At 47.7% G+C, this 26,866-nt stretch overlaps 1 protein-coding gene across 7 annotated transcripts in view; it reads right to left on the bottom strand.

The window, feature by feature from the left end:
* OSBPL7 (oxysterol binding protein like 7) overlaps positions 1-26,866 on the bottom strand; it is a 34,551-nt gene that overhangs the window by 1,782 nt on the left and 5,903 nt on the right. For 4 of the 7 annotated variants that reach the window (XM_035135434.3, XM_035135433.3, XM_035135438.3 and 1 more), the window contains exons 2-20: positions 23,016-23,232; positions 22,142-22,264; positions 20,871-20,924; positions 20,591-20,704; positions 19,316-19,447; positions 18,138-18,264; positions 16,890-16,993; positions 16,086-16,178; positions 15,263-15,392; positions 14,706-14,854; positions 12,235-12,330; positions 10,833-10,964; positions 8,567-8,660; positions 6,520-6,833; positions 5,418-5,555; positions 3,727-3,790; positions 2,860-2,938; positions 2,617-2,761; positions 1,152-1,296 (exon numbers count right to left, since the gene is read on the bottom strand). In XM_035135434.3, coding sequence (XP_034991325.3) covers positions 1,152-1,296; positions 2,617-2,761; positions 2,860-2,938; positions 3,727-3,790; positions 5,418-5,555; positions 6,520-6,833; positions 8,567-8,660; positions 10,833-10,964; positions 12,235-12,330; positions 14,706-14,854; positions 15,263-15,392; positions 16,086-16,178; positions 16,890-16,993; positions 18,138-18,264; positions 19,316-19,447; positions 20,591-20,704; positions 20,871-20,924; positions 22,142-22,264; positions 23,016-23,114 — 2,332 coding nt within the window. In that variant the 5' untranslated portion in view covers positions 23,115-23,232. The remainder of the gene's footprint in view (positions 1-1,151; positions 1,297-2,616; positions 2,762-2,859; positions 2,939-3,726; positions 3,791-5,417; positions 5,556-6,519; positions 6,834-8,566; positions 8,661-10,832; positions 10,965-12,234; positions 12,331-14,705; positions 14,855-15,262; positions 15,393-16,085; positions 16,179-16,889; positions 16,994-18,137; positions 18,265-19,315; positions 19,448-20,590; positions 20,705-20,870; positions 20,925-22,141; positions 22,265-23,015; positions 23,233-26,866) is intronic. The other 3 variants (XM_060281442.2, XM_088654567.1, XR_015946492.1) reach the window with 2 other exon arrangements.

The following is a 26,866-nucleotide window of genomic DNA, read 5'->3' as shown; positions in this document are numbered from 1 at the left end:
GCTTTGTGGCCCAGAGTTTGAACAGAATTTGTTTTTATTTTCTGCCTGCCTCAAAGGTTGTATCCCACGTTCTCAAAGTCATGCACTATCACACTGTTGTGTTTCTAGACAATAGCTGTCCTGGTCTGTTGCATTTTTATGTTCCCACATTCATCCTTGAACCTTCCAGGCAAGTTAAGCAAGGCAACATTTCCCATTTCCTTAGAATGGGGTATGCTGGTTGCTAGACAAGCAAATAGGTCTGAGATGAAGGAGGGGGTTAGGACAATGGCTGCTGATGTCACAAAGGATTCCATGCTTCCCAGAAGAACAGGAAGACTTCTTTCTTGCAGTTCCTTTCTGTTATGGACTAATGCAATAAATGCTATTCATTCGTTCCTATGCAATTCTTATGGGATGAGGGTGTTAAGGAACTAGGAGTGCTCTCTCTCTCTCTCTCTCTCTCTCTCTCTCTCTCTCTCTCTCTCTCTCTCTCTCTCTCTCTCTCTCTCTCACACACACACACACACACACACACACACACACACACACACAAAGGAAAAGTTGCCAAACAAAGTCTATTACTTTCCTCAGGTTCCAGGCTATCACTCCCACCCAGACAACAAAAGTGGTTCAGGAAAAGATGGGCAAACAGATTCACAGATGCATGGAAGAATGCTATACACGATAAGGATCCATTTGATGGCGGCTCTTGCACGGTTTCCTTTCCTTTCAATAGGGCTTCCCCAGGAGAACACCTTAGTGATTTGCGCTCCATGGGTCAGATCAGCTGGCAACCCTTAATAGCCCCCAAATTATGTTGCTAAAGATGTCTACTTCATGGTAGGGGAGCCTTTGGCTACTTGGACCCTGCCCAGCAACAATCCCTCCCACAGCTTCCACACCTTTAGAAGCCAAATTTACATGTACTTCCAAGGTTCAACAATAACAGGTAGAAATTTGATAACTTGATCTCTGGTTTCAAACTAAGAGCAAACACCATCCGCATCAGAAATCCAGGTTCCATGAGCTTCCACAAAGAATTGTGGAATTGTTGCATTCACGGAACTGTAGCATTTCAGAACGGACTCATCAGCCATTGTGGGGCAAGACCTACAGGAGCACCAGTAACTGCCAATTCCCCCATTGCCCCGGTGCAAGCAGTTCCTTACTGGGCCTCCAGATGCACTTGCCGACAGGGGCCACGCCGCGAAACAACCCGTCGTGCCACTTCCCGAAGAGCCGGTGGATAACCTTGCCGCTATGGCTGAAAATGGCGCCCTGCACCTCGTTGACCCCGGAACCCCAGTACCGCGCCTGCCAGAGAGGGGAGGGTGAGGTTAGAGCAGGGAGGATTGGCTCCATACAATCAGGTGTCAATGCAGGCAGGAACAGGGTGGGATGAATAGGGATGGAAGGAGAGATTGAAGGGTGGGAGGGCAGGGAGAAACCTCTGAGTAAAAGGGAGGGCATCAATTTGGGGGTCAGGCGTTAGTGTAAGAATTAAAAGGGCTCCAGAGCGGGGAAGGGAATCTCAGGATGGTTAGAGAGAGACAGGCCTGGTTTGTATGTCACTTTAAACCATAGTTAAGCTTAACCATGGTTTAAAGGTGGAACATGCAGCACGCTGATGCACAGATGCAAACTGCGGCCACTTTGCTCCTTCCCTGCTTCTGCAGTGCCAAGAGCCAAGCTATGGTTTGGATTAGCATCACTTAGAAACCTGGGCTCATGGTTTGTTTCTCTTCAAACAACCAAGGTTTTCTTATTTAGTTTACTGCTCACGGTTTGTTTGGAGGAAACAAACCAGAAGCCCCAGTTCAAACCTAATGCTAAGCCAAACCATAGGTTAAATCTCAGCAGCATGGCAGCAGAAGGAGTGAAGAAGCTGTTATCTTTGCCATATGGCACCATCATGCTGCTTGTTCATCTTTAAACCACGGTTAAGGTTAACCAAGGTTTAAAGTGATCGCTGAATGCTGCCGCAGAGTGAAGAATCTGGGGGGGCCGGGAGAAAGAGGCTGGAAGCTCAAAAAAGATGGAGTGAGAACAGAAGTGCAGAATGAAGACACTGTGCGGCAGGGGTGAGGCAGTCCAAGGGGAAGAACCCAGGTACCACAAGATATGCCAGGAAAGAGGGAGAGGCACCAGAGGGCAGGGCCATAGCTCCATGGCAGAGCACCTACATTGCAATAGAGTAGGCATCCCCAAACTTCGGCCCTCCAGATGTTTTGGACTACAATTCCCATCATCCCTGGCCACTGGTCCTGTTAGCTAGGGATCATGGGAGTTGTAGGCCAAAACATTTGGAGGGCCGCAGTTTGGGGATGCCTGCAATAGAGGGTCCGATGATCACTTCTGGGTATCTCCAGGTTCGGCTGAGAAAGACCCCCGCCCCAAACCCCATGAAGTCATTGCCAGTGCAAATGTAGACAAGATTGATCTGGGATGGGCAAGTATGCCTGACTCAGTATAACACAGCTTTGAGTGTTCAAATTCAGATGGCAGAGGCTGGGTTCAGAGCCAAGAGGGGCGGGATTTGAAAGCACCAGAGGAAGGGGCAAGCAGAGATCTGAAGGAGCAGGGGGGGGGGGTGAGGGAAGAATGCAGACGAAACAGCCCCGGGTCAGAACTTACCTTGCAGAAGGTGATCTTGCAGTGGTAAGTGCTGTCTCTCGTGTTCCGGATCAGCACCTCGCCGTAGTGCTCGATCCAGCGCTGCCCACTCAAGATATTGTGGATGCAGGAAGTCACCTTGTTCCATTCGTAGTGATCCCCAAACCTTTCATTGAGAGAAAGAAAGAGGGGGATCCAGGGTCTGGAGGTGGGTGGAAAATCCACCAAGGATCAAAGGGGCAGGAAACAGGACGGGCAACTCACCTGGGAAGGTGGACGTTCACTGTACCCACGGGGATTATCTCCAAGGATTTGCCCCAGAATTTATTTTTCCACTTCATGTCTAAGCAAAACAAAATATTGGGGGGGGGGTTAAGAGAGAGAGAGAGAAATATGAAAAGTGAGGACTAACTGTGTCTTTGGGAGGTAAGCCAAATTGTGAAGTGGGGTGGTGACTGCAGCACAGATTATGAGCCTACTCTAAAGGCCTTCTTCTAGGATAGCGTTTCCCAAACTTGGGTCTCCAGTTTTTTTTGAACTACAATTCCCATCATCCCTGACCGCTGGCCCTGCTAGCGATGGATGATGGGAGTTGTAGCCCATAAAGAAAGCAAGAAAGCAAAGCAGAAACAAAAACAAAAAATCCAATGCTATGGCCAATGGTACCTGCAAGTTGACTTTTCTGACAGAGCCCATCCTGGCCTCCTATTGTCAAATGCAAAGAGGTTTTTGCTTGAGTCATGTGTGGGGAACCATCAGCCCTCCAGATCTTCCTCATCTACAACAGCCATAATCCCCTGGTAAGCAGAGCCAAGATGCAGTTCAGCAAAATATGGAGGGTCACAGGTTCCCCACACCTGCTTTTGTTTATCGGTGAGGAAGGGACACATGCTTAGAAAACACTCTTCTTATTTCCTTTTCATGTTCAAGAGCTGACCCCTCCCCCCCAAATGTTTTAAAATCTGATTTGGGACGGAACTCTGTTGACAACCTGGAACAGTCTTTTTGACTCAAGAAACAAAGCACACACTCCCTGCCCCCCCCCAAATAGAACTCCTGTGTGCTATTTTCTCCCCCCACCCCCTGCACACTCCTTCCAGGCATATATTTGCTTTTACCTTGAAGCCTCACCTTGCCAGAATACGAAGTTGTCAGACTCTGCGTGGCAAGCCGAAACAGGAGGATGGTGGCAGACCTGCAGTTTAGGGCAGGGGGGCAGGGGGGGGGGAAGAGAAGGAAGATAATAAACCATCAGCGCTTCAGGGATGGACACCTTCAAAAAGTGTGCCATTTCAAAAAAAAAGGGAACTGTTTTTTTATTTATTTCTGCCCACTTAAATTTCTGAGAAATCGGCAGAAATTCAGGTCATGACTGCACTCTTAAATTGGGGGTTGTGGTTTAACAGGATTTAAAGATTGCAAATGTTCTCTGGATTGCACATTAAACATCCAGATTCAGGGACCGCATTCTGTGCAGAGCAACAGATTTGTGTACCCACACCTGTATACTCTGCATCCAATGTGCTCCCACCGCAGGCTTAAGAAGGACTGTACACACGATGATAGCCACAATCCGTATCTATCCTGGAGTTTCTGAGGAAATTCTGCGTTAGGATGCATTCCCGCTCCCCAATCCCAAACCAGCGTAGATCCAAAATGAGGAAGAAATAAAAAACTAGCTGCGTTTCAAGCTGGTAATATGTAGGCAGCCTTAGGCCTTAAAGGTAAAGGTAAAGGGACCCCTGACAGTTAAGTCCAGTCATGAACGACTCTGGGGTTGCGGCGCTCATCTCGCTTTACTGGCCGAGGGAGCCGACATTTGCCCGCAGACAGTTTTTCCGGGTCATGTGGCCAGCATGACTTAAGCTGCTTCTGGTGAAGCCAGAGCAGCGCACGGAAACGCCGTTTACCTTCCCGCTGGAGCGGTACCTATTTATCTACTTGCACTGCGTGCTTTTGAACTGCTGGTGGGCCTAAACACTTGGCCTAAGTTACCTCACAGGATTCTTATGAGGATAAAAAAGGGGGTATGTTCCTTGAAGGAAGTGCCCAGCAAATAAAAATCCTCTTGAAAAATCCTGGGCCCAGTGAACTGCTGACGATGGAAACCACAATCTCTTTGCAGGTGTTATTTGAACTCCTGATAGCCCCAAGTGGCTATCAAAGATGCTCACAAAATATCCTCAAAATAAAAGATCACATCCCAGTTTGGTGTCGAGAACAGAAATAACACGGCACCCCATAAGGTACAATGATTATTCCAAGTGGCATTTTCTGCCCTCTTCTTTCTCGTTGGCCTCTGCCTACTAGGCACTGAGGCCACCTCTGAGGAAAGGGAATGCCCTCAGCCCAAGACAGAGCCCCAAGCCTTCCGTTCTGAGTCAGAGCCGGGAGACAAAGGGCTCGGTCCACACTTCCACTTGCCCCGTGTCTAGAAATCACAGGTCCGATCCATTTCCCACTTCTCTCGTTCCTTCTAGACATGGGTTTCACCTTTCCCCCTGCCGCTTTTTCTTGGAAAAACACATTCTTCGGCGCTAAACCAGAGCAAATGTCAATCTGGAGAAAACTCGATTGACATTTGCTCTAATTCCCAAGCCTCTCCACTTTTCTCTCTGCACCATTCATCCTCTCCAACCCTCCTAAGCTAAAAAAGCAAAGTCCTGATCCCATTCGCTACTCGGTGAGAAACACTCGCCCAACGCCTCTGGACCTGTAAGCCTGAGGCACCTGCCATTGCTTGGCAGATGAGTGCTCCCTTCTTTCTCAACTGCCCTGCCTGCCTGCCTGCCCGCCTGCCTTTGCTCTCTGCAACTCCTTACCTGTTCACTTATGAAACGAAAGCCCTTGTCTGGCCGGATGCACTCATAGGTTTCTCCAAGCACAGGGTTGAATGGCTTGCTGCCGGCACGGTAGTACGTTGAGGCATAAGCCGATACAGCAAAGGCAGCCATGCAGAGCTAAAGGAAGAGAAGGGAGATAAACATTAGGGACAGAGAAAGGGGGGGACGGACGGACGATAACACATAACCAGCTGAGAAAATACTGTGAGGCCAAGGGAAAGGACGACCACTGAGTTAAAGCTGACCGAAAGTCCAGAGATAGTAGCATTATTACCAATTTACAATGGGGTAGAAGGTTCGCAGGCTATGAAGGAACTTGCTCACAAATTTATCAACAGCTGCACGAATTATGTTAGCTAGGAAGGGGAAACCAGAATATAAAATGGAAGAATAGCATAGAGAGGTGTGGGATATAGCTATTGATGACAAATTAACATGTGCCATTAAGGTAAGGCGGGGAATATGCAGGAGAAATTATTTCGAGGAGATGTGGAAGGTGTTTGTAGGGATTTGTACTGTTACAACGGAAAGGGGCCAACCCTTCGCAAGAGGTGTTGAAATTTTGTGAGGTTGGATAGTTATAATGGAACGTTCTCAGTGGTGGGGTGCACATTTTTATTCTTATTTATTTATGATTACTTCTTTGTCTAAATAAATAAATAAATTCTTTAAAAATAACAAAAAGTCCAAAAGGGGGGGGAAAGGACAACGATGTTCTGCCAATCTCATTGCAGACTTCGCATTTCCAAGGGGGGGGGGTTCAATCTCAAGCCAAGTAATAAGATTCAGGCCAAAGGGATGGAAGAACCTCAGGCCCGGAGGCCAAATGCAGGCCTTCAATCTGGCCCTCAGGACTCTCCCTGGGCCACACCTGTCGCTGCTCCTGATTTGCACCTGCCTTGAAGCGTTTTATATTTGGCCTGCCTGGAATGTGACCTCCCAACTCTTTTTTCCCCCTCCTCACCAAGAGCTGGTCACCCAAGGGATACACACGGGCAACCTTCTCGCCTGACCAACACAACTAACCCCTGTTCCAAGATGGCGGCCTGGGTAAGGAAATAAAGAGGGTGAGGCCAAATACCAGTCTTTCACAGGGGTCCAGGTTGCGGCTGGCCGCATCCAGCAGGGCACTGTACTCGAGTTCTTCGCAAAGGCGCTGCAGCGTGTTGAGGGGCTCGTTCAGCTGAACCGGCATGGAGACCTTGGAGAGATCCTTGCCAATGTTGTTGCGGAGGATGTTCCAGACGCTGACGTCGCTGGCGTGGACGTGGGAGACCGGGAGGCAGTTCCGTCGGATGATCCCAGGGCCCGGCCCAGGGAGGTACAAAGGGAGAGGCACTGGCAGGCCGAGGCTTATCTCAGAGGTGTCCCCAACACAGGGCATGGCGCTTGGGCCTGTAGGGAGGGACAGAAGCAGCTCCTGTCAGGTCTTTTAAAAAGACCCTACGCCTGGCTGTGAAACCGAGAGGTTGGCTGAAGAAACATATTTACTGCTGTTGCTCTTCGGAGTACGAAACTCCTGCTTCAGGACATTTCATCTCCTTAGAGCCAGGAAACACCCTCTTTTGCAAACCTGAATTCAAAAACCCAGTTTTGTCTCTGCAGTGATTCGTGACAAAGAGCTTGCCTCCTCCTTGTCTGACTCATTGCGGTGCTTCTTCCACCCCTTCCTGTGCATTTGAGATTAGGAGCCAGAAATCAGTCTCCTCCAGGCAGGGACTTTAGAAGTTCCCTCTCTGTCTAGTTTGCCCACCATGTGGGTGGATGAGGCTTCCGTGTTACAAGAAGCACAGCCCCAAACTCTGAGGCCCCCCCTCACACACACAGAAGCTGAACACAGCCCATTTTATACACAATTTCCACGGGGACACACAAAGAACCAAAGAAATTTGTATTTGTGTGTGTTTAATTTTAGTTCTCATTCAATTGCATTGTCTTTATCTACTGTTGTATTATTGAACTAGATGTTCCTGCTTAAGATAAATAAATAAAATTAAAAATGTTAAATGTCTAGCATTTTGTTTCCAGCAGCGGTCAGTCAGATGCTTCTAGGAAGGTCACAGGAAGGCTAAGGATGCAATACTTTTTCTTTGCTGGGCTGAACGCCGGCTTTTGATATTCAGAAGTATGGTGGCTCTGAATATGGAAGCTCCACTGAGTGGATAACAGGGATAGACAGACAGACAGACACACGCACCCTCCAGGGGTTTGTTCTTTCACTTTTAAAGTCATCTCACCTAGCAGCTAATCCCACACTTTGTGATAGTGGAGGAGTGGGAAGCTTGCAGCCCCCTGACTCGCTTCATGACAGTGGGAAGGAGCTTGCCAGGGAAGAAGGAAGGCAAGATGGGGACAACTTAGAGTGCTGGGAAGAGAAGGGAGAGTCAAAATGGGGGGGGGGGAGGAAGCCCCCTCTGCTAGTGATCAGATCAGACCTCAGGCAAGAGGGATCTTTGTGCTCTCCCCACCCACCCTTACCAGCCCACGGGGTGTGGAGGAAGAGGGAGGGAGGGAGGGAGAAAGCGGTGGCTGAGAAAAAAAGCAATGAATGGGGCTGGGGCTGGGGCTGGGGCTGGGGCTGGAGCTGGAGCTGGAGCTGGAGCTGGAGCTGGAGCTGGAGCTGGAGCTGGAGCTGGAGCTGGGGCAGGGGAAGAATAGGGGTCCCACCCACTTTCAGCTCTGGTTCCACCCAATTCTAGCATCAGCCCCACCCTGCTCCCAGTTATCCCCTAGGAATGTTGCTCTTGACAGCCTACACCCCTGTAGAAGTGAAATCCAAAATGTCAACCATTTGTTATGTGAATGGTTCCCCCCCCCCCAATTCCAACTCTTGTACTATTACTATTTTGTATAACTTATTCTAGGAGGTCGGCATATACTCGGGGACGGCAGGCGACATTTATATAAAGGATGGATTACCTCCAGCTCATTGTTCTTTAGTGCCCTCCAGATGCTGTTCGCCTACAACTCCCATCAGCTTCAGCGAGCAAGGACATTTGTCGAGGAGAAGGGGAGTTGTAGTCCACAGGTTTCCTGCCCCTGATTTATCCCCTCCCCTAGTCACGGCTCTGTTCTGTAGCTCCTCCTCTGCAAGCACACACACCCTGATCACCTCCTGGAACAGGTACCTTTGTGACAACGCCCAGGTCCTCCCGCCATGTCTGTGGCTTCCTCCAAGATGCTGTTAGTCACCTCGCTGATGCAGGACTCGTCGTCTGTGGCCTGGAGGAGCAACAGAGGTTACACAGGCCAAGGGAAGTGGTGGGTTTGCCAGGAAAGAGGAATGACGGGGAGGAGGAGGTGGCTGTGTTGAGTTTAAATGGAATCAGAGGCAGGGCAAAAGGCTAGGACTTAGGCAAGGGGCATGGAATCCAATGCAACTTTCTTGTGTGGGCAAGTTGGACGGAGGTGGATCTTATATAAAAAGGCCCAGAAAAAAATCCAACAGGGATGCTTTTGAAAAATGGCATCAGGGTGGACTGACAGCACAAATTTAGTCAGTGCAATCACCATTCTCCCAATGAGTTTCAAAGCAGGAGTGGTGAGCCTTTGTCCCTCCAGATGTTGCTGAACTACAACTCCCATCATCACTGGTCAACGACCATGCTTGACGGGGGCTGATGGGAATTGTAGTTCAGCAACACCTGGAAGAACAAAGGTTCCTCACTTTAAAGGAAGAGGCTTCTGGGAAGTCCCTCAGCCTTATGTACTCTTGGCCCTATAGCGAAAAGGGGGCAGAGGCAATTAGGCCCCGAAATTCATCCCCAGCAAAATGACTGAACCTGGAAGCCAGAGAGGATATGTGGGAAGCAAAGGCTGCTTCTCCCGTGAAGTGTAGGATAGAAGGCGAGACAGAGGACAAAGAAAAGAGAAAGATTCCACAGGATTCTCCAGGTCCACAATGCAGAGACTGACAAAGAACTCTTCAAAGCAATCGAAAGAAGAAGACACGAGTTGAGGCCTTGGACATCAAAGGAATAGCAAGTTGGAAAAGCCCAGCCATCTCCTCAGATGCCTTCAAGACTCATGAGAAGAGCTGCATGAAATTCAATACCATAGTGCTCCTGAGTCTCTCAATTTGAAGCAGGCACCTAGAGTTGTGTCCGAAAGAGAAAAGGTGGTAGAAAAGCAGCAGGAGGAGGAGGAGAGGCCTAAGAGAACGCATTGTAGAATCGGGCTAAGCCTGGACCTTCTACTAGGAAGAGGGAGCGAAGAGAAAGGGACTGAACATAAAAGATCTGGGCAGATGTATATGAGGAGTTGGGGTGGGAATAGGCCACTGGGGGGTGGGATGGGGGGCAACAGCAGCTGCTAGGCGGGGGGGAGTGGCTCTGCTGCTGGCTAATTCACAAGAGGATGAGAGAGAGAGAAAAAAAGACGACAGTGAAGAAACAGCAACAAAAATGTAATTCTATTTGTTTGTTTGTTTTTTAAAAAACTTACACGGATATGGAGTGTGTGACACAAGATCATACCCTGAAAAGCTGGATTAAAATCTAAATCCAATTTATTTACCATTCCCACTGCTTTTTTTAAAAAAATGCTGCAAAGGCCTATATTTAAAAAAATGAATCACTCACCAACAGTTGTTTTTAAGAATATGAGCTCAGATGTGCAGGAAGTTAATTGGGCAACATTATTGTGCATTTGCTTGTGGTTGCTGGTTATTTTTTCTTTCATTTTTCAAAATAATTTTTATTAGTTTCCCATTGAAACCATCTAATTAATAACAAATCCAATCCAATCATAATCCAAATCAAGAAAAACAACAACACACAAAAACCAAATTACAATCCGAATTATTGTGGGAGGCAGCCATTCCCCACAGCAGGAAGCTGGAAGTCCTGTTTGAAGGTTGCTGGGTATTTTTTTTCAGGCATCAGCAGGTAGAGACACTGGCCTTATTCACACTTACCTTTCCTTGCTCTTTACCTTTCCTTGATCTTTCCTTCCTGCTCTTTAAAGCTCTGTATCCAAGCATTTTTAATGCTCCAGAGCTTTCCCTGCAAAAACCCGCTCTTTAGCGCTCAACCAGAGCAAATGTCCATCTGTGGAAACCCTGAACTGACGTTTGCTCTGATTGAGTGCTAAAGAGCGGGTTTTCTACTGAAACAACCACTCTCTCCTAACGGCCTGTAATAACATCTTGCAATTAATCTGCAGCAGGGAAGATTATGCTGGGATCAGCTATAATTTCACCTGTTGATGTGTGTTGCCATAAATGCTGGGTTTCGACCATTTGCTCTAAATTACCACAATCATTTGGTTTATTTATATGGGGAACCCGTGTACCTCTAGATGATGGAAGCTGTAGCCCGGGAACAACTAGTGGGCCACAGATTCTCCATTCTGTTTTAAAGACCGCCCCCACCCCAAATGGCTACATCCACCAACCTCGTTCTCAGATGAGCTGGCCGACAGGAAAACCTCGCAGGCATCGAAGAACTCCGTGTGCGAGTCGGAGAGAGACACAATGCTGTGATTGGAGAGCTGCTGCTCCTGACCTTTAGCCAACAGGGCATCCGGCTAGAGGGCAGAGAAAGGAAAAAACGTTGCCAAGAAATCAATATGCAAGAGCCATTCTGATATAGACGTGTAACACCCACAGGGGGCGCATCAACCCAGCAGACCCCGTGGTTCTCATCTTCAAATTGCTTTAGAATTAGTTAGAGAACACTAAAGCGCATTGAGGCACACAGAAGGATTGGTTTCCTAAATGGCAGCAAGTGCTTTGCTTAAATTTGCAAAGAATAGATCAAACATGATGGGTTTTTACAAGGCAGGCCCAAAAGCAACAAGGCCTCCCTTGTCCGCCCAAACAACCTATAACCTGGAAGTAAAGGTAAGAAAAGGTAAAGGACCCCTGAACGATTAAGTCCAGGCTATGGTGTTGCAGCGCTCATCTCGTTTTCAGGCCGAGGTAGCCGGCATTTGTCCACAAACAGCTTTCTAGGTCATGTGGCCAGCATGATTAAACCACTTCTGCTGCAACGGAACACCGTGACGGAAACCAGAGCGCACAGAAATGCCGTCTACCTTCTTGTCGCAGTGGTAACTATTTATCTACTTGCACTGGCATGCTTTCGAACTGCTAGGTTGGCAGCAACTGGGACAGAGCAACAGGAGCTCACCCCATCACGGGGATTCGAACTGCCAACCTTCTGATCAGCAAGCCCAAGAGGCTCAGTGGTTTAGACCACAGCACCGCCTGCAGCTTCCTTAACCTGGAAGTAGAGCTCCTCTGGCTATCACTGCCAATAGCTGTGGATGAACCTCACCTTCCATGAATCTCTCCATAATCCTTTAAAAAAATCTAACATCCAACCTAATAGCCAGAGTCACAACCTGTGCAAGTAATGGCTTTTAGTGGTTTGGAAGGGATTAACCTGCCTTAGGGACTCAGGAATTTGTTCGGTCTGTTTATTTTGCAGTGGATCAGCCCAATCCAACACTCCTGAACTTGCTTCCAAATTGGACTCCAAGGGCTCATCCACACACGAATTGCATACAACTTAAACACAGGTTTTTTTTTCTTTCCAAAAAGTTGCACACAACAAGATGGAACAGATCTATGACCGAGCACCAGTGAAACTCAAACAGGATGGAATCAGGCTGCTTAGTCCATCTCTGGGTTTAACTGGAGATCTCTGCAATATTCTCCGATCAGGTTGAGAGCCTGCAGCAGCCTTTGCCAACCTGGCGCCCTCCAGTCGTTTTGGACTACAACTCCTATCAGCCCCAGCTAGGATGTAGCGGCACACGTTTTCTCTGCGGTAAAAAAAAAAGGACAGTTTACCTCATCAGGGTTAAATGAGGCAAAGGAGTCCAGGGTTGTGTCCGAGGAGATGGAGAGAGAATGGAAACGGCGGATACATTCCATATTGTCCAGTGTCTGCAGAGAAGCCAGGAGGGGGGAAAGGAGGAATTTAGAGAGGGCCGTAGAATGTAGATAAAGAAATTGCCATGTAGAGCATCATAGACCAGGCAATGCTTAAATTTCTCAGACATGAGGTACCGGCGCTCAAAACCACCAGAAAGATACGGGACCCTTCCAGACTGGGTTTTTTTTGGGGGGGGGTGTATCCTGCAACATGTCATTGATTCAATAATAGTAAATCATTATCTATTATCTACAGGTGGCGACCATTTTAGGTGCGTCCTACTGACGTGCAATCGCCGACGCGTGGGTCTTTTGGGGCCTGGACGAAGGCAGAACAGGGGTGGGGCTTATACAGGCTCCACTGACGCATTTGGGGGCTATGGATTTTATCGCATTATTGTCATTTGGAAGGGCCCTCTTGCAATATACTGCAACAAAAGTGAGGTAAAAATTAAATAAATTAAGTGGCATGCTTGCGGTGCAATATTTGACAAGGCTTTGGGCATGCACTGACTGGAAACAAAAAAATGGTATGCCTGCCCGAAAACATTCGCAGGAGCATTGAAAACGGGACCGCTTATACCTGGCCCAATACCATCGTGAGCCCAAATCTATCATGAATGCACAACCAACAACAGGCATCTGCGGAGCCCCATATTCTCTATGACTTGGGCATACCCTTAAATCAAAGATGGAAAACTTCTTTTGGTCAAGGTTTGCATTCCCCCAAAGGGGCTGGGTGTGTGTGTGTGCCCAAAGCCACCTGAGGAAGTGAATCATAGAATTGTAGAGTTGGAAGGGACCCTGAGGGTCATCTAGTCCAACCCCTTGCAACACAGGAATCTTTCACCCAACGTGGGGCTCGAACCCACGACCCTGAGATTAAGAGTCTCATGCTCTACTGACTGAGCTATCCCAGGACTGAGGGCAGAGCTAGTCACTGTTTCCCCCCTCTTTCTTTCCCCATCTCTTCCTCCCCACCCAGGGCTGGATTTCGGTTTGATGAGGCCCTAAGCTACTGAAGGAAATGGGACCCTTTATACGTCCAGCTGTCCTTTGTCAACAACAAATTGCCGCTGTTTTTTGTGTTGAATAAATGCTATATGGTGATTTATGGACCTAATACAGGCGTCGGCAAACTCGGCCCTCCAGATGTTTTGGGACTACAACTCCCATCATCCCTAGCCAACAGGATGATGGGAATTGTAGTCCCAAAACACCAGGAGGGCCGAGTTTGCCTATGCCTGACCTAATAGGCATCTAAAGCCATTTGCACATGTTGACTTGCAACCAGTCCATGCAGGATGTAGGCACCCTATATATAGAAATGAGCAAACCAGTGATATTTTAGGGAACAAGCTAGCAGGCAGGGCCCATTACTTACATCACAGGAGCCTACACAACACACAAAACACTGTTGCTCTACGGTTTTGTTTTAATTGTTTATATTTTGGAAATGTACATCCAGTTTCCCCCCGCTTTGGATCCCCCCCCCAAGAGAGTGGGGCCCTAAGATATAGCTTGTTTAGCGTATACGTAAATCCGGCACTGTCCCCACGCGACTGGCTACTGGAGAAGGGGTAGATAGCTTGCAGTGAGTCCCTGCTTCTCCTTCCGTCACTTGGTCAGCTTCAGCTTCCTCCCTCCAGACTCCCTTTACCTGCCTGAAACTACCTGCCCACCCAAGTTCATGTGACTTTAACCAGCCACTCAAGTCACATATATACACAGATTGAGCTACACTGTGCCAATGCTACAGCATTCTGCATATGCTCCCTTCTTGGTTGTTGCTGGGTTGTTGTTGTTGTTGTTTTTTAAAAAAGAGTAATAAGTCTATACAGTGGTACCTTGGTTCTCAAACGCCTTGGTACTCAAACAACTTGGAACCCAAACACTGTAAACCCGGAAGTAAATGTTCTGGTTTATGAACTTTTTCCGGAAGCCAAGCGTGCACCGTTTTGAGTGCCACACTTCCGATTTGAGTGTTACGCTGAGGTCTGTCTGTTTTTTTGCTATTTATTTTGGGTTTTTCTTTTTGTAGCTCTTCCTGTGTGTGACTGGGTGGAACCCAGTTCAGCTGCTGATTGATTGATTGATTGATTAACTGCAGTACATTGTTTACTGCTTTCATTTTATGGATCAATGGTCTCGGTAGATAGTAAAATTCATGTTAAATAGCTGTTTTATGTTTTTAAACGTCTGGAACGGATTAATCCATTTTGCATTACTTTCTATGGGAAAGCGCACCTTGGTTTTCAAACACTTTGGTTGGTTCTGGAACGGACTTCCGGAATGGATTAAGTTTGAGGACCAAGGTACCACTGTACCAGTAACGTTTTAAAACCAGCAATTGGGGAGCCTGCCAGAGGACAGTGGAGGAGCCTTACCCCGGCTGCTGCCATGCCGATGCCACCCCCACGACCGCCCTGTGCGGAAGACATAGTGGAGCGTTGCAGATCGAGCGTCCGCTGCAGTTCTTGGAGACGGTCTCGCTCCGTTGTCAGCACGGCCAGCACGCTGCTGAGGGAGCCATGAACTGGCGAAGGAGGAAAGCACATGCCAAAACAGATTCCTTCATTCATAAAGAACTGGGCATTCGGCAAGGACTCTGGAATCCTTGGAATTATCAACTTTTGTTTTTAAAGGAAGAAGCTCAAGTTTCTAGCCCTTAAGGCCACCTTGAGCAATTTGAAAACAAATGTATGTAACACCCAATGAAAACAAAGAATAGGTTGTGGAAATGGGGGAAATTACCCCCCCCCAAAAAAGGAACAAGCCCATAAAACAATCTTTCCTTCCAATCTCTCTTATTCCTGCTCTCTGTTGACCTTCGAAATCAGCACATCCCTCTCCACCCACAACAAAAATAACAAATATAGGTAAAGTAGGACTGTCATTCCTGAGCGCTGCGAACAACAATAGCCAACACTTGCCACAAGCTGACCTTTCTGAGCTAAAATCCAGAAACTTCTCTGCAGCTGGCTGTATTCCGGAGGGACGCTAAAGATGGCTTGGTTCTGACAGGATTCCAAATATCTCGAAAGGTTGGGCACAGAGCCATGCAGGCGCCCCACCTGCAGGCGACAAAAGACTTCTGGTTTAGACACCCAGTAGAGCGTTTCCCCAACCACACCCTCTCCCCTTCCATATTACTTAAAAGCAGTGCTTTTTTTCTCCTGCGGGGATGCAGGGATACGCATACCACTAAACATTTTGTAAATCTTTGTACTTTTGTCCATTTACTGTATTTATTTCCCCCGATTTGAACTATAAAATGGTGATTTTCTTGAGTCAAAATGAGAGTATCCCTAAACATTTTTTTTTATAAAAAAAGCACTGCTTAAAAGGCCTTTCTCCTTCTTCCCCCCTCCCCCCCAATGTCTCAACAAATGAAACTGCTTTGCAAAAATGTTACGAGAGACATTGCACATATTTCTGTAAATCAAGAAAATCTTTAATAAAAAATAAAATAAAAGGCCTTTCTCCTCTGTCCCAGAAAAGGATTACTCTCTGAATAACAGGAAGACAATGCAAAATGCCACCCTCCACTTTCTGAGCTAGACACAAACCCTCTCACACATCCCATATCACACTGATGGCCAAACGTGGCCCTCCAGCTGTTTTGGGACTACAACTCCCATCATCCCTAGCTAACAGGACCAATGGTCAGGGATGATGGGAATTGTAGTCCCAAAACAGCTGGTGGGCTAAGTCTGGCCATCACTGCCATATCAGAACAGACACCCCCCAGTCCTAAGCCAGCTCACCCTGCCTATCGTGTCGTCTTTTGCAAAACTCTGAGTGCACCAGATACGGGTGGATCTCTTCCCTTTCCTGGGTCTCTCCGTGCTCGCTGAGGTCTGTAAAAAAATCAAGAAAGAGTCTCCTGCCACAGCTATAATTGAAAGTTTATTCAGAGTCAGAGAACTTAAAGCAGGAATTCCTCAATTTGGCAGATGTTGTAAGAGTGGGTACATAACCATGCAAATCTGTTCTAAGCCCATGGTTGGTACATTACTGAAATGGCAAGAAAGCAACTCCAGAGCCAGAGGCAACTGCCCTGCAGGGGGTTGGGCTAGATGACCTTTGGGATCCCTTACAAATCTACTACTACTACTACTACTATTCTGCCCTATACCCGGAGGACTCAGGGCGGTTCACAGAACAAAAGCAAAATATAAAACCACAAAATATATAATCGAAACAAAAACAACAACCCAAATAACAGAATCTACAATACTATTATTCCACAGTACGGCTTACAATCTAAAAACACCAAAGTGAATAATATGATAACAAACAAAGGCAATTAAAAAACGCACACAATTGAAAAGGCCATAGATTGTTTAAATAGCCAAAGGCCTGGGAGAAGTGGAATGTTTTTGCCTGGCGCCTAAAGATATGTAAGGAAGGTGCCAGGCGAGCCTCCCTGGGGAGAGCATTCCACAAGTGGGGAGCCACTGCAGAAAAGGCCCATTCTCATGCTGTCACCCTCCGGACCTCTCATGGTGGAGGCACATGAAGAAGGGCCTCAGGTGAGGATGATCTGTTGCCATCGCCGCTCTACATACCTGACTATTGGAGATGAGGGGAGCAGATGGAATGCGATGCAGGGTCTCCAAACTCTGCAGCATCCGGTTCAGCTCTTGTAGTTTTCCCTGACATTCAGAGAGTTCTGAGGGAAAAGAAACCAAACGTGTGAAATTTTGCACTCGAGAAGAGCTTGCATGGGCAATGTCTGCAGATTTAATGTGACAGAAACAGGCCAGGAAGTCAGGAGGCGGGACTTCCTGTCTGATGTGTACATCGGCTCTTGGGTCAGTGAGCATTTGGAAGAGAATGCGTACTATCTCATGGCAGCACTGTAGAGCAGGGGTCGGCAAACCACGGTCCGAGGGCCAGATCTGGCCCAATTGCCCTCAGGATCCGGCCCGCTGACGGTCCGTGGATCGTGTGGGTTCTGTTCGTTAATTTTTTTTCTGCACCGCCATTTTTGGGGGGTGCCATTTCCCCCATCTCCCTCTCACACACTGTGGCGCCTCCTCCCTGCCCTTCTCCCCACCCTGCATAGAGGAGGAAGGGGGCTGAGCTGAGCTGGCTGAGTGCCATTTTGGGCAGCGCCACTCTGGAGCCAGCCAGCCCTTTCGGGCCACTCGTCCTCTCCGAAAGGGCTGGTTGGCTCCGGAGAGGCGCTGTGATGCGCTCTGCCAACCGCGGCTCCTGTGCCTGCCCTTGCAAGCAGCAGAGGCTGGCGGCGGCAGCGGGATGAGCGGCCTGAAAGCCACGGTTGGCAGACTGCAGCACAGCGCCTCTCCGGAGCCAGCCAGCCCTTGCGCCGGCAGCAGCATTGGTAGGTAGGCAGGGGGAGGGGAGGGGCTTGGGGAGAGGGGGGAGAGAGAAGCCCCCTCCGCCGTGTGCGCATGTGCAGTCCGGCCCCACACAAGGTCTGGGGGACGGTGAACCATCCCCCTCCCAAAAAAGTATGCTGACCCCTGCTGTAGAGGCATGGGGTGGTATGGCTTGCACTTCAAGCCTAGTTTGGAAGCCACTGCTTCCCGACCCCCTCCAACTACTTAGCCCACTTCTGACCTGCTGACTCCTTCCTAGGGAAAAGCCATCTTTTTGGAAAGGTGTTAGAAGGAGAGAGAGATCAATGGAATAGGAAAGGGTTCGCCGGCAGCAGCAAATGCAGACGTCAAGAAGCGATGGTGCTTCAGAAAGAGTGCTGGCTTGGAAGAGCGGAGGAGAGGGAGCTGGGAATAGTGGGAGGCGAAAGGGCATTTTTTTTCTAGGCAAGCGGTAAGAAGATCCCATCTCACCTGCTGAGCACCTGTCCAGGCCTTTGCTGTCGCTCAGCCAAGAATTCACCTTGTCTCGGGGGCCAGCCAGCGAAGACAAAGCAGGGGCACTCTCAGACATCAGAATGCGGTGCCGTGAGCTGCAGGCCTGCAGGAAGGAGGCAAGAGGATGGGGGCAGAACGGAAGCTAAGAGCAAAGGATTGTGGGAGGCATGTCCATTTAGCAGGCCACAGCTGTGAGTTTTTAGCCTCTTGTTTACCAGGAAGCTCTCCCTGGGACCCTAGCACAAAGCTGAGCAGCAGAGGCGAAGTCATTTTAGGATTTCAGCACCCCTTTTCTCTATAAATCCACTAAGTGAAACCAGCTAAGTGCCAGTACTTTAAACTCTTTTACAAGGCCACATAAACTGGTCTTGGAGAACTCGCAGCTCTTTAGTATACTGGTCATCCTAGGGGTAGGGAACCTTTAACCTTTTATTGGACTCTCAATTCCCATAAGCCTCAACCGGTATGGCTAGCTAGGATTGGAAGCTGGCGATGTACAACAACATCTGGAGATGTACAAATTCAGTTATACACCCAGCCAACGCAACTTAGCAGCTGAAGGTTACAAATGTATTTGCTCGATGTACTTAACATTTCCACGGGAACCACCAAAGCTTAACTTTGGCCTATAAAGCAACTCTTTCCTGCCAGAGCTATTTTTTTTGGCAGGTCTATTCAGCAACATGCCACTGATGCAAAAATAGTGCATCCTTCCAGAATGATACAGAATTATTGCCCTCCAGCGGTCAGCTCTTGCGCTGTAGCACAACAAAAGGGGCACACAAAAAAGACTCCTGTAACATTCTTTTCATATGGAAAAACGACAGGATTTCAGCAGGAAGTTATGAGACGTGCACTGATTGGAAATGAAGTGGTGTGTCTGCCCCAAAACTGTTGCAGGTACAAACAGCATTGAAAGCAGGATCTACGTGTAACCCCGCTGATACCACCGTGTGCACAAACCGTCATGAATGTGCAATAAAGAAGGCATCCGGAGTCTGGGCCCCAAGTCTCTTCTTCCCATATGACATGGGGGAAAGAACCAAGGAGGGACACTGGAGTCCTCTATCCATTCACCCCACCATCATTCCTTCCCACCCATCTTGGGCAACACAAAAAGTTCTTTCCCCCCCCCACCCCTCCCACCAACTCACCTGTGTAGGATGCGAGGCTCTTCCACCATGGCTACTAGTCAAGTACTGCCTTTGGGAGGCATCCAACTTCTGCGCTTGGCGGTGTGAGCAGAGCTTGGCCACCCAGTTATTGAAGAGTTCCTGGGATTTAATCTAGAAGGAACGAACCGTTAGGAGCACAAAGGTGGGCGGTGGGAATTAAAATACACGTCCAAGTAGAGATTTACACTGATGTCTGAAATCAGAACCCAAGAGCCAATAGGGTCCTGAGTGCAGCTGATTCTCAACCTAAAGTGTGGAGATTAATTTATTTCGCAGCCATCAGATTTAAAATATCTCTGTTTTCGTTATTGAGAAGAGAGAGCAAGATACTAGTTCTCCAGCAGATTAAAGCTGCTTCACTTTCTTTTCAGTACTTTTAATTAGGCTTTTAAATACATAAGTTTTTAATATAACAAAGAATTATGTAATGTAATAATTAAAGCTTCCCCCCTTTTTCTTTTTAAAAGCAAACACGAATAAAGACCTTGACGGCATTGTCCCACCCAGTCCACAGAATCCACAAAACGATCCGGTTCACAGTCAAAGCATCATGAAAGTCTGCAAGCGAGGGCTCCAAGCTTGTAGCAAACCGACCTGACGACACCACTGATATATACCATGTTTAGCTTCCTGCATGTTTTAGGAACTGCTAGGAAAACATGCGCTGAAAGCTAAATCTAGAGAATGGCAAAGGATGTCCACCTAGCTTGGTTTGCCATAGCTGGGGAGAAACCTTTCCCTACACTCTACATGCCCACAGAATCCTCCTGTTTATGGGCCCTGGTGTTCACACATTAGCTTGTATTCGAACCCAGATCAACAGCACGAGCCAAACAAACAGGACAAGCCAACTCTTTTTTACACCATACCCTGACCCAGAGAACTGCATAGGCAGTTACATACATGCAGAGCTTTCAAACCCAAGCTGCTACACGGGGCCTATCAAACAATGCACAGGATTATTGGGCACACATTACTGTGCTGCGTACTGTTATCTTGTTTCCCAGTAAACCTTTGTTCATCCAGAACAGGAGGCAAGCAAACTGAAACTTCCTTTCAGGTATCATTTGCCAGATCAGGATTTTCAGCTTTCCCATCCTCAGGCTAACGCTCCCATTTCCCGGACTGGGGAAATCGTATAAATCTTTTGCCTTTTTCCCATTTCAGTTGCTTATGCTTTTCTGCCCCATCCTGTCCTGTTACCACAACCACAACCCCGCAACCTGCACAAGGTTCCTCCTTTGCACGCCTTACCTTGAGATGATATATGTTCTCCTCTGTGTCCAGATCTACGCGCTGCGCCTTCTTGTTGACCGACATGACAGAGAGGCGGACATCAACAGAGCCGTGAAGCTTCCCCTTCAAGACCTGGGTGGGAGGGTGAAATGGTGAAATGAATACTGACCCTCCCTTTGAGCTCTGCCCTACGAATCGCATTGATCTCTGACCACTTTGTCCACTTCTGCTCTTAGATTCCCGTGAGTCCCCACCTCATTGAAACCCAGGCATCCCAGGCTCCCTGCCCTGTACTCACATCTTGGCGTGTGGTGGCATATTTCAAAATCCCATCTTCCAAAACAAAATAGCGCTTTGAGAAAGAGAGAAGGGGAGAAAGAAAAGGAAGAAGTCACAAACAACCGTGTGTGGTCAAAAAATACCGGAGGCACAACAAAAATATCCACCCTTTTCACATACAGGTGAAACTCGGGAAATTAGAATATCGTCAAAAAGTGTATTTATTTCAGTAATGCAACTTATTTTTTTTTATTTTATTTTTTACAAATGCTTTCTTTTGGAAATTCCACAGTAATAAAACAAATACTGTAGTTACAATAATACAAAAATAAACATCGCTGTTTATCCCCACTGGATTGAGCCCATGCTTTTCATTCATTCATATATATATATATATATACACACACACACAGGTGAAACTCGGAAAATTAGAATATTGTCAAAAAGTGCATTTATTTCAGTAATGCAACTTATTATTTTTAATTTTTACAAATGCTTTCTTTTGGAAATTCCACAGTAATAAAACAAACAGTTACAATAATAGAAAAAATAAACAAAAATAAACATTGCTATTACATTTCATTAATTACATTCCATTTATAAGTGACCCGCCTAACGACAAATAATTACAACTACAACAAATAAAGGCTTGAAATATATTGCTTTGCAAGTCATGCATCTATCTCATATATTGGTTTCACCTTTTAAGGTGCGTTACTGTGAAATAAATTCACTTTTCGACGATATTCTAATTTTCCAAGTTTCACATGCATATACCCTTTGCCCCAGTCTGAAGAACCATGGTAGTAACAGGAGATTGAGCAGAAGAAGTGGCCTACATAGGAATGAATCTTACGAGGTTTGCGTGATTTATTGTGAATGTGGGATGAGTGAGTTGGACACATTGGTTCTCCTACAGCATTGGAAGCTGTGAGGGATTCACTCTGGTCCTGGGTTGATTGAACCTACGTTCCAAAGGCCTGGAAGGGACCACAGTTTAGAACCACAGGAAGTCTGGAATCACACTAGAACAGGACTACCAACCCCACCCACGACCAGCAATTCCCAACACAACACCGGGTTCGCATCTCCGCTCCTCCACATGCAGCTGCTGGGTGACCTTGGGCTAGTCACACTTCTTTGAAGTCTCTCAGCCCCACCCACCTCACAGGGTGTCTGATGTGGGGGAGGAGGGGAAAGGAGATTGTTAGCCGCTTTGAGACTCCTTCGGGTAGTGGTAAAGCGGGATGTCAAATCCAATCTCTTCCTCTTCTTCTTCAAATCTCTCACCTTGTGCCAGCCCTTCAGGGGCCATTTTCGCTTCTTCAACAGGTAGCCCTCCTGCCTCTCTGGCTCCTGAATGGCCCCGCTCTGGATCCGCAGCTCATCCACCACCTCCCAGCTTTCAGAACCCTAGAATTTAATTTAAAAACAACAACAACAACAACAACAACAACAACAACAACAACAACAACAACAACATTAGAAAAAAGAGTAGGGGTGTTCTCCCAAGGGAAAAACTGGTTGAAGTTTTGCACTGCAATCCAAAGCAGGGGTCCCCAAACTACGGCCCGCGAGGCTCTTTTATACGGCCCCCGGCAACCCCCGCTGCCACCGCCCGCTCTTACCGGCGCGGCTGCCCATTTCCAACACGGAAAAGCGACAGAAATAGCTTGTGCGCATGCACAAGCATCATTTCCGGTGTACTTCCGGGTCAGAGGAGACTTCTGCACATGCGCACAAGCTATTTCCAGCGCTTTCCAGGTCTGGAGTGTGCCAGAAATAGTGTTTGCGCGTGCGCATGCGCACGCACGGCCGCACGCTCCCCCCGCCCACGCGCTCCCCCGCCCTCCAGCCCGCCGCACAATCGGCGCGGCGGGCATCTGGCCGGAAGCCGGATAAGTTTGGGGACCCGTGGTCCAAAGGCTCAATTAAAGGACATCCCCATTGGTTAACCTTTAGGCCACACCCTCTGACCTGAAGGCCCCTCCCACCAACCTCTGGAATGCGTGCAGATTGTTTATGCAGTTCCTCCAGGAGTGGCCGGCAGCTCCCACCAGCCCAGCCAGTATGGCCAATGGACAGGGACAATGGGTGTTGGGAGATCAACAACATCTGGAGGGCCACAATCTACCAACTCTTGGTCAGAGGGGAGACATCTCACCTGCCGGACAATGCTGTGCTTGGAAGACACAGTGCTGTTGGAGCGAGATGGGGGCGGAGCCCTCTTGGGAGAAGATGGGTCCTTCTCATGGCTACCCATTCCTGTGCGGTCCGTCTCTTCGGTCAATGCCCCCTCTGGATGCCAAGGAAGGGTCAGAGATGCCGCTGTCGGTCAGAACCTTGCCCTCCTTTCCTGAGCATCACATTCAGGAGGGCAGCTGAGAAGAGACCAAAAAACAAGACTCAACATCTTTATTACAGTTCAGCACAAGGAAAAGCAGAGAGAATCGGGGCTTTCCACAGAGGAAACGCTTTAAAAAAGTGAGGAAGACCAACGAAACAACCATCATCTTAGCATGAAAGGAAAACAACAAATGATTACATTTCCAAACAACTGGTCGTTCTTTTGTTTTGGGAAATAAAACATGAGTTTGGATGTTCTTTCATTTCTGTATTTCTATGTTTGACAGGTTGCAAAATGTGAACTTTCTCCCCTTCATTTCATTTCACTTTTAATTTGTATACTGCCTCTCTCTATTACTATACACATGGTGGTTTGCAGCAACAAAATACAGTATACAACAAAGAACCCTGTAATACAAAAAGTCATAATAAAGCATAGCTTTAAAATGAAATGACTTATATCAAATAAAGTAATATTCAATAATCTGTTAGAATAGTACGCAATAAATTTAACTCTCAAAACATCAGCAAACGATAATTAAACAGAAATTCACTCTTCCTCCTCCCCCAGTTGCAGGATTTAGCAAACAAACCCTAGACGAAGACACACTCAGGAAAGGAGAAGGATGGAGGGGAGAAATATATTTTAAAGGAGAGAGGTTATAATCCATTGCTGTGACTGATTTCCCACAGTCCTCCCATTAGCTGGATGCCTGCATGACACCTCATTTCCATGATGAGTCTGGCTTCCACAACCTCATCTCTGCAGCTAACCCTTTTATCAATCTCACCTGCTTGTTCCACAAGACTCTTCTAGTGGCTGCAGCTGCTACCGCTGCTGTTGCTTTGGATAAACTGCTCACCTACACCTATTTTCCATCTCTCCTCCCTTGGCAAACAGGTTCTCCAATTGCAGCCTGCTCCTATGTCTGTCTAACCAGATGCGAGCACCACTGAATTCAATGGAAAATACTTGCAAGGAAAATAAAATGTGTGCAAGATGGCTGCCTTACATCACTCGCTCGGACCGGGTTCTGTGTCAAAGTATTCTTGCAGCCCACTTGTTCTGAGACGTTGGACCCTCCTTGGTTTAGAGCGTACTTAAAGCACAGGCTTCCCTCAAAGAATCCTGGGAGCACCCTTCACAAACTAAAGCTCCCAGGATTATTTGCGGTAAGCCATATGTGGTGTGGATGTGACCTGGGCCGGCCAATGGGGATCTCTATGGGGAGCCTAAATGTGTATATCTGGGTAGCTGGTTACACTCTGAGCAGCAAAATCCATGCCTACAAAAATCAGTTTTCACACACCGATTGTGTTTGCTGGACTGAGATGAGCTGCAAGGGGGAAGTGCCATACATGAGAGCTAGCCTCATGGCTTAAGAGACTGAGCTGTGGACCAGGAAACTCACAGTTCAAAACTTACCACTGCTGTGAACTTGACTCATTAAATGGGCTTAGTAAACAACTACCTGACTTTTAGAAGACTTCTGAAGGCAGTCCTGTTTAGGGAAGCTTTTAATGTTTGATGTGTTTTTAATATTCTGTTGAGAGCTGCCCCGAGCGGCTGGGGAAACCCAGCCAGATGGGCAGGATATAAATAATAATAATAATAAGAAGAAGAAGAAGAAGAAGAAGAAGCCTCAATCTCCCCTCCAAATCCCACCTTGTTAAACCAATCCTGACCTGCATATATTCATCACATTTTGCTGTTTTATTGTTTGCCAGACTGGGCTCCTTGGGGATGAAGGTCAGGATAGAAATTTAATAAGCAAATAAATAACCAAATAAAACAAGGTGTTAGGGAGGAAGTTCCCTCCCCTTCCAACCCCCCACCAAAAGTTATCCTCCCTTGTAACCGGGCATATCCCCCCCCCCCGCCCTAGTCTGCAGCGACGTCAACACAGTTGCCACTCACCAATTTCTCCTTCTCCTTCTGTCACTATATATACTGTGCCTCGCCCCAAACCTCCAAATTTAGCAACTACTGGAAAAAAAAAACGGCCCCCTCTCAGCAACAATCTGGATCTGAACACGCTGAGCGGAGTCAATGCAAAATGAAGCCCGTTTGCAAACATGTTGCATTGATTTGCGTAATTGTGTTTGCATGGAGGAAAGAGAGTCTCTCGCTTAGCACAAAATCTGAGGTTTCCTCAGTACGAAAGAGAGCAGCTCCTCACAACGCTACCTGAAGAGGACTAAAGGGGACCCCTGGTTTACATAAGATTTGCATATGTTAATGTGCATGCACAGGCATGGATATAGAAATAAATATATAGTGGAGAAATCTGACAAGGTTTTTCTGTGTTGCCCACTCAGTCTGCTGTTCAGGTTCTAACCCAGGGATGGAAAATCTTCTTTGGTCTCATGGGGCAATCTCCTAAAGGCCACATGCCTGCAGTTGGGTGAGGACCGGAGAGCAAATGTAAACAGAACAAGGGATTTAATTTCTACCTTTCTGTGAACTGGCTACATTCCAGACATGCAAAATTCAGAGGTTGCTACACACCTCCATCCAATCTCTCCATCCTCCAGCCAAACAAGCCAGAGGCACCTTCACAATTCATGAACACATTTCAGCCAGGCAAAAGGAGAATGGAAGGCTGGGGAGGGGCGTGGCTGGGGAAAGGGGGCATGGCCTGGGCAGAATCCGAAGGGCCAGGTAAAGAGGCCTAAAGGGCCACATTACACACACACACAAACACACAGAACCTGGAGTTTCCCACCCCTGATAGAAAGGTCCCTCGGCTCTAAATTCTTACATTCTCTCTCCGTATACCTGCCAGCCCTCTGAATTATTATTAATATTATTTATTATGCTTGTTAATCGCTTTATCTTGCTCAAGGCAGCCCAAAGCGAATGACAACCAATCAAACAAAAATCAGAAAAACCCACATAGGTACATGAAAACCAAGTGACAAGGGAAAATGCTGTACATCAAAAACATCCCACCTACAGTGGAACCTCGGTTTACAACTACCTCTGTTTATGAACGCCTCCGTTTACGAACGCCGTGGACCCGGAAGTGTTTACATCCGGGTTCCGCAGAGTCGGATGCGCAGATCGCTTCTGCGCAGCTCGCACAGGCGCAGAAGCGATCTGCGTAGCGCGTGCGTGCGCAGAAGCGCTCTATCGGTGCTTCGCGCACGCACAAAAGCATACCTTCGGGGAGTGAATGCCTCTGTTTATGAACGCCTCCGTGGAACGGATTGCGTTCATAAACTGAGGTTCCACTGTACTTCTGAGAGGCCACAGATACTGAAGGCCAAAAGGCCTGGTTAGAAAGGCAAGCTTTTGCCTGGCGACTAAAGATATATAACGATGGTGCAATGAAAGTCTCCCCAGGAAGAGCATTCCAGAATCAGAGAGCCACCCGAGAAAAGGCCCAGTCCCGTGTTGCCACCCTCCGGACATCTCACAGAGGGGGGAAATGAAGAAGGGCCTCAGATGATGATCACAGAGTCTGAGACGCTCCTTGAGGAATTGTGATCCTGAGCTACTTAAGGTTTTTATAGGTCAAAACCAGCAGAAATGAATTGGCAGCCCATGCAATCAGGCCAGGATCGGTGTTATTATGCTCAAACCGTCTTGCCCCGGTGAGAAACTTGGCTGCTGAATTCTGCACCAGCCGAAGTTTCCGAACAGTCTTCAGAGGCAGACCCACGTAT

Source organism: Zootoca vivipara, chromosome 12, assembly GCF_965207765.1.
Source record: "Zootoca vivipara chromosome 12, rZooViv2.hap1.1, whole genome shotgun sequence".
Classification (NCBI taxonomy): domain Eukaryota; kingdom Metazoa; phylum Chordata; class Lepidosauria; order Squamata; family Lacertidae; genus Zootoca; species Zootoca vivipara.
Note: the sequence above shows the minus strand (reverse complement) of the source record. Positions and strands in the feature narration are given on the sequence as shown.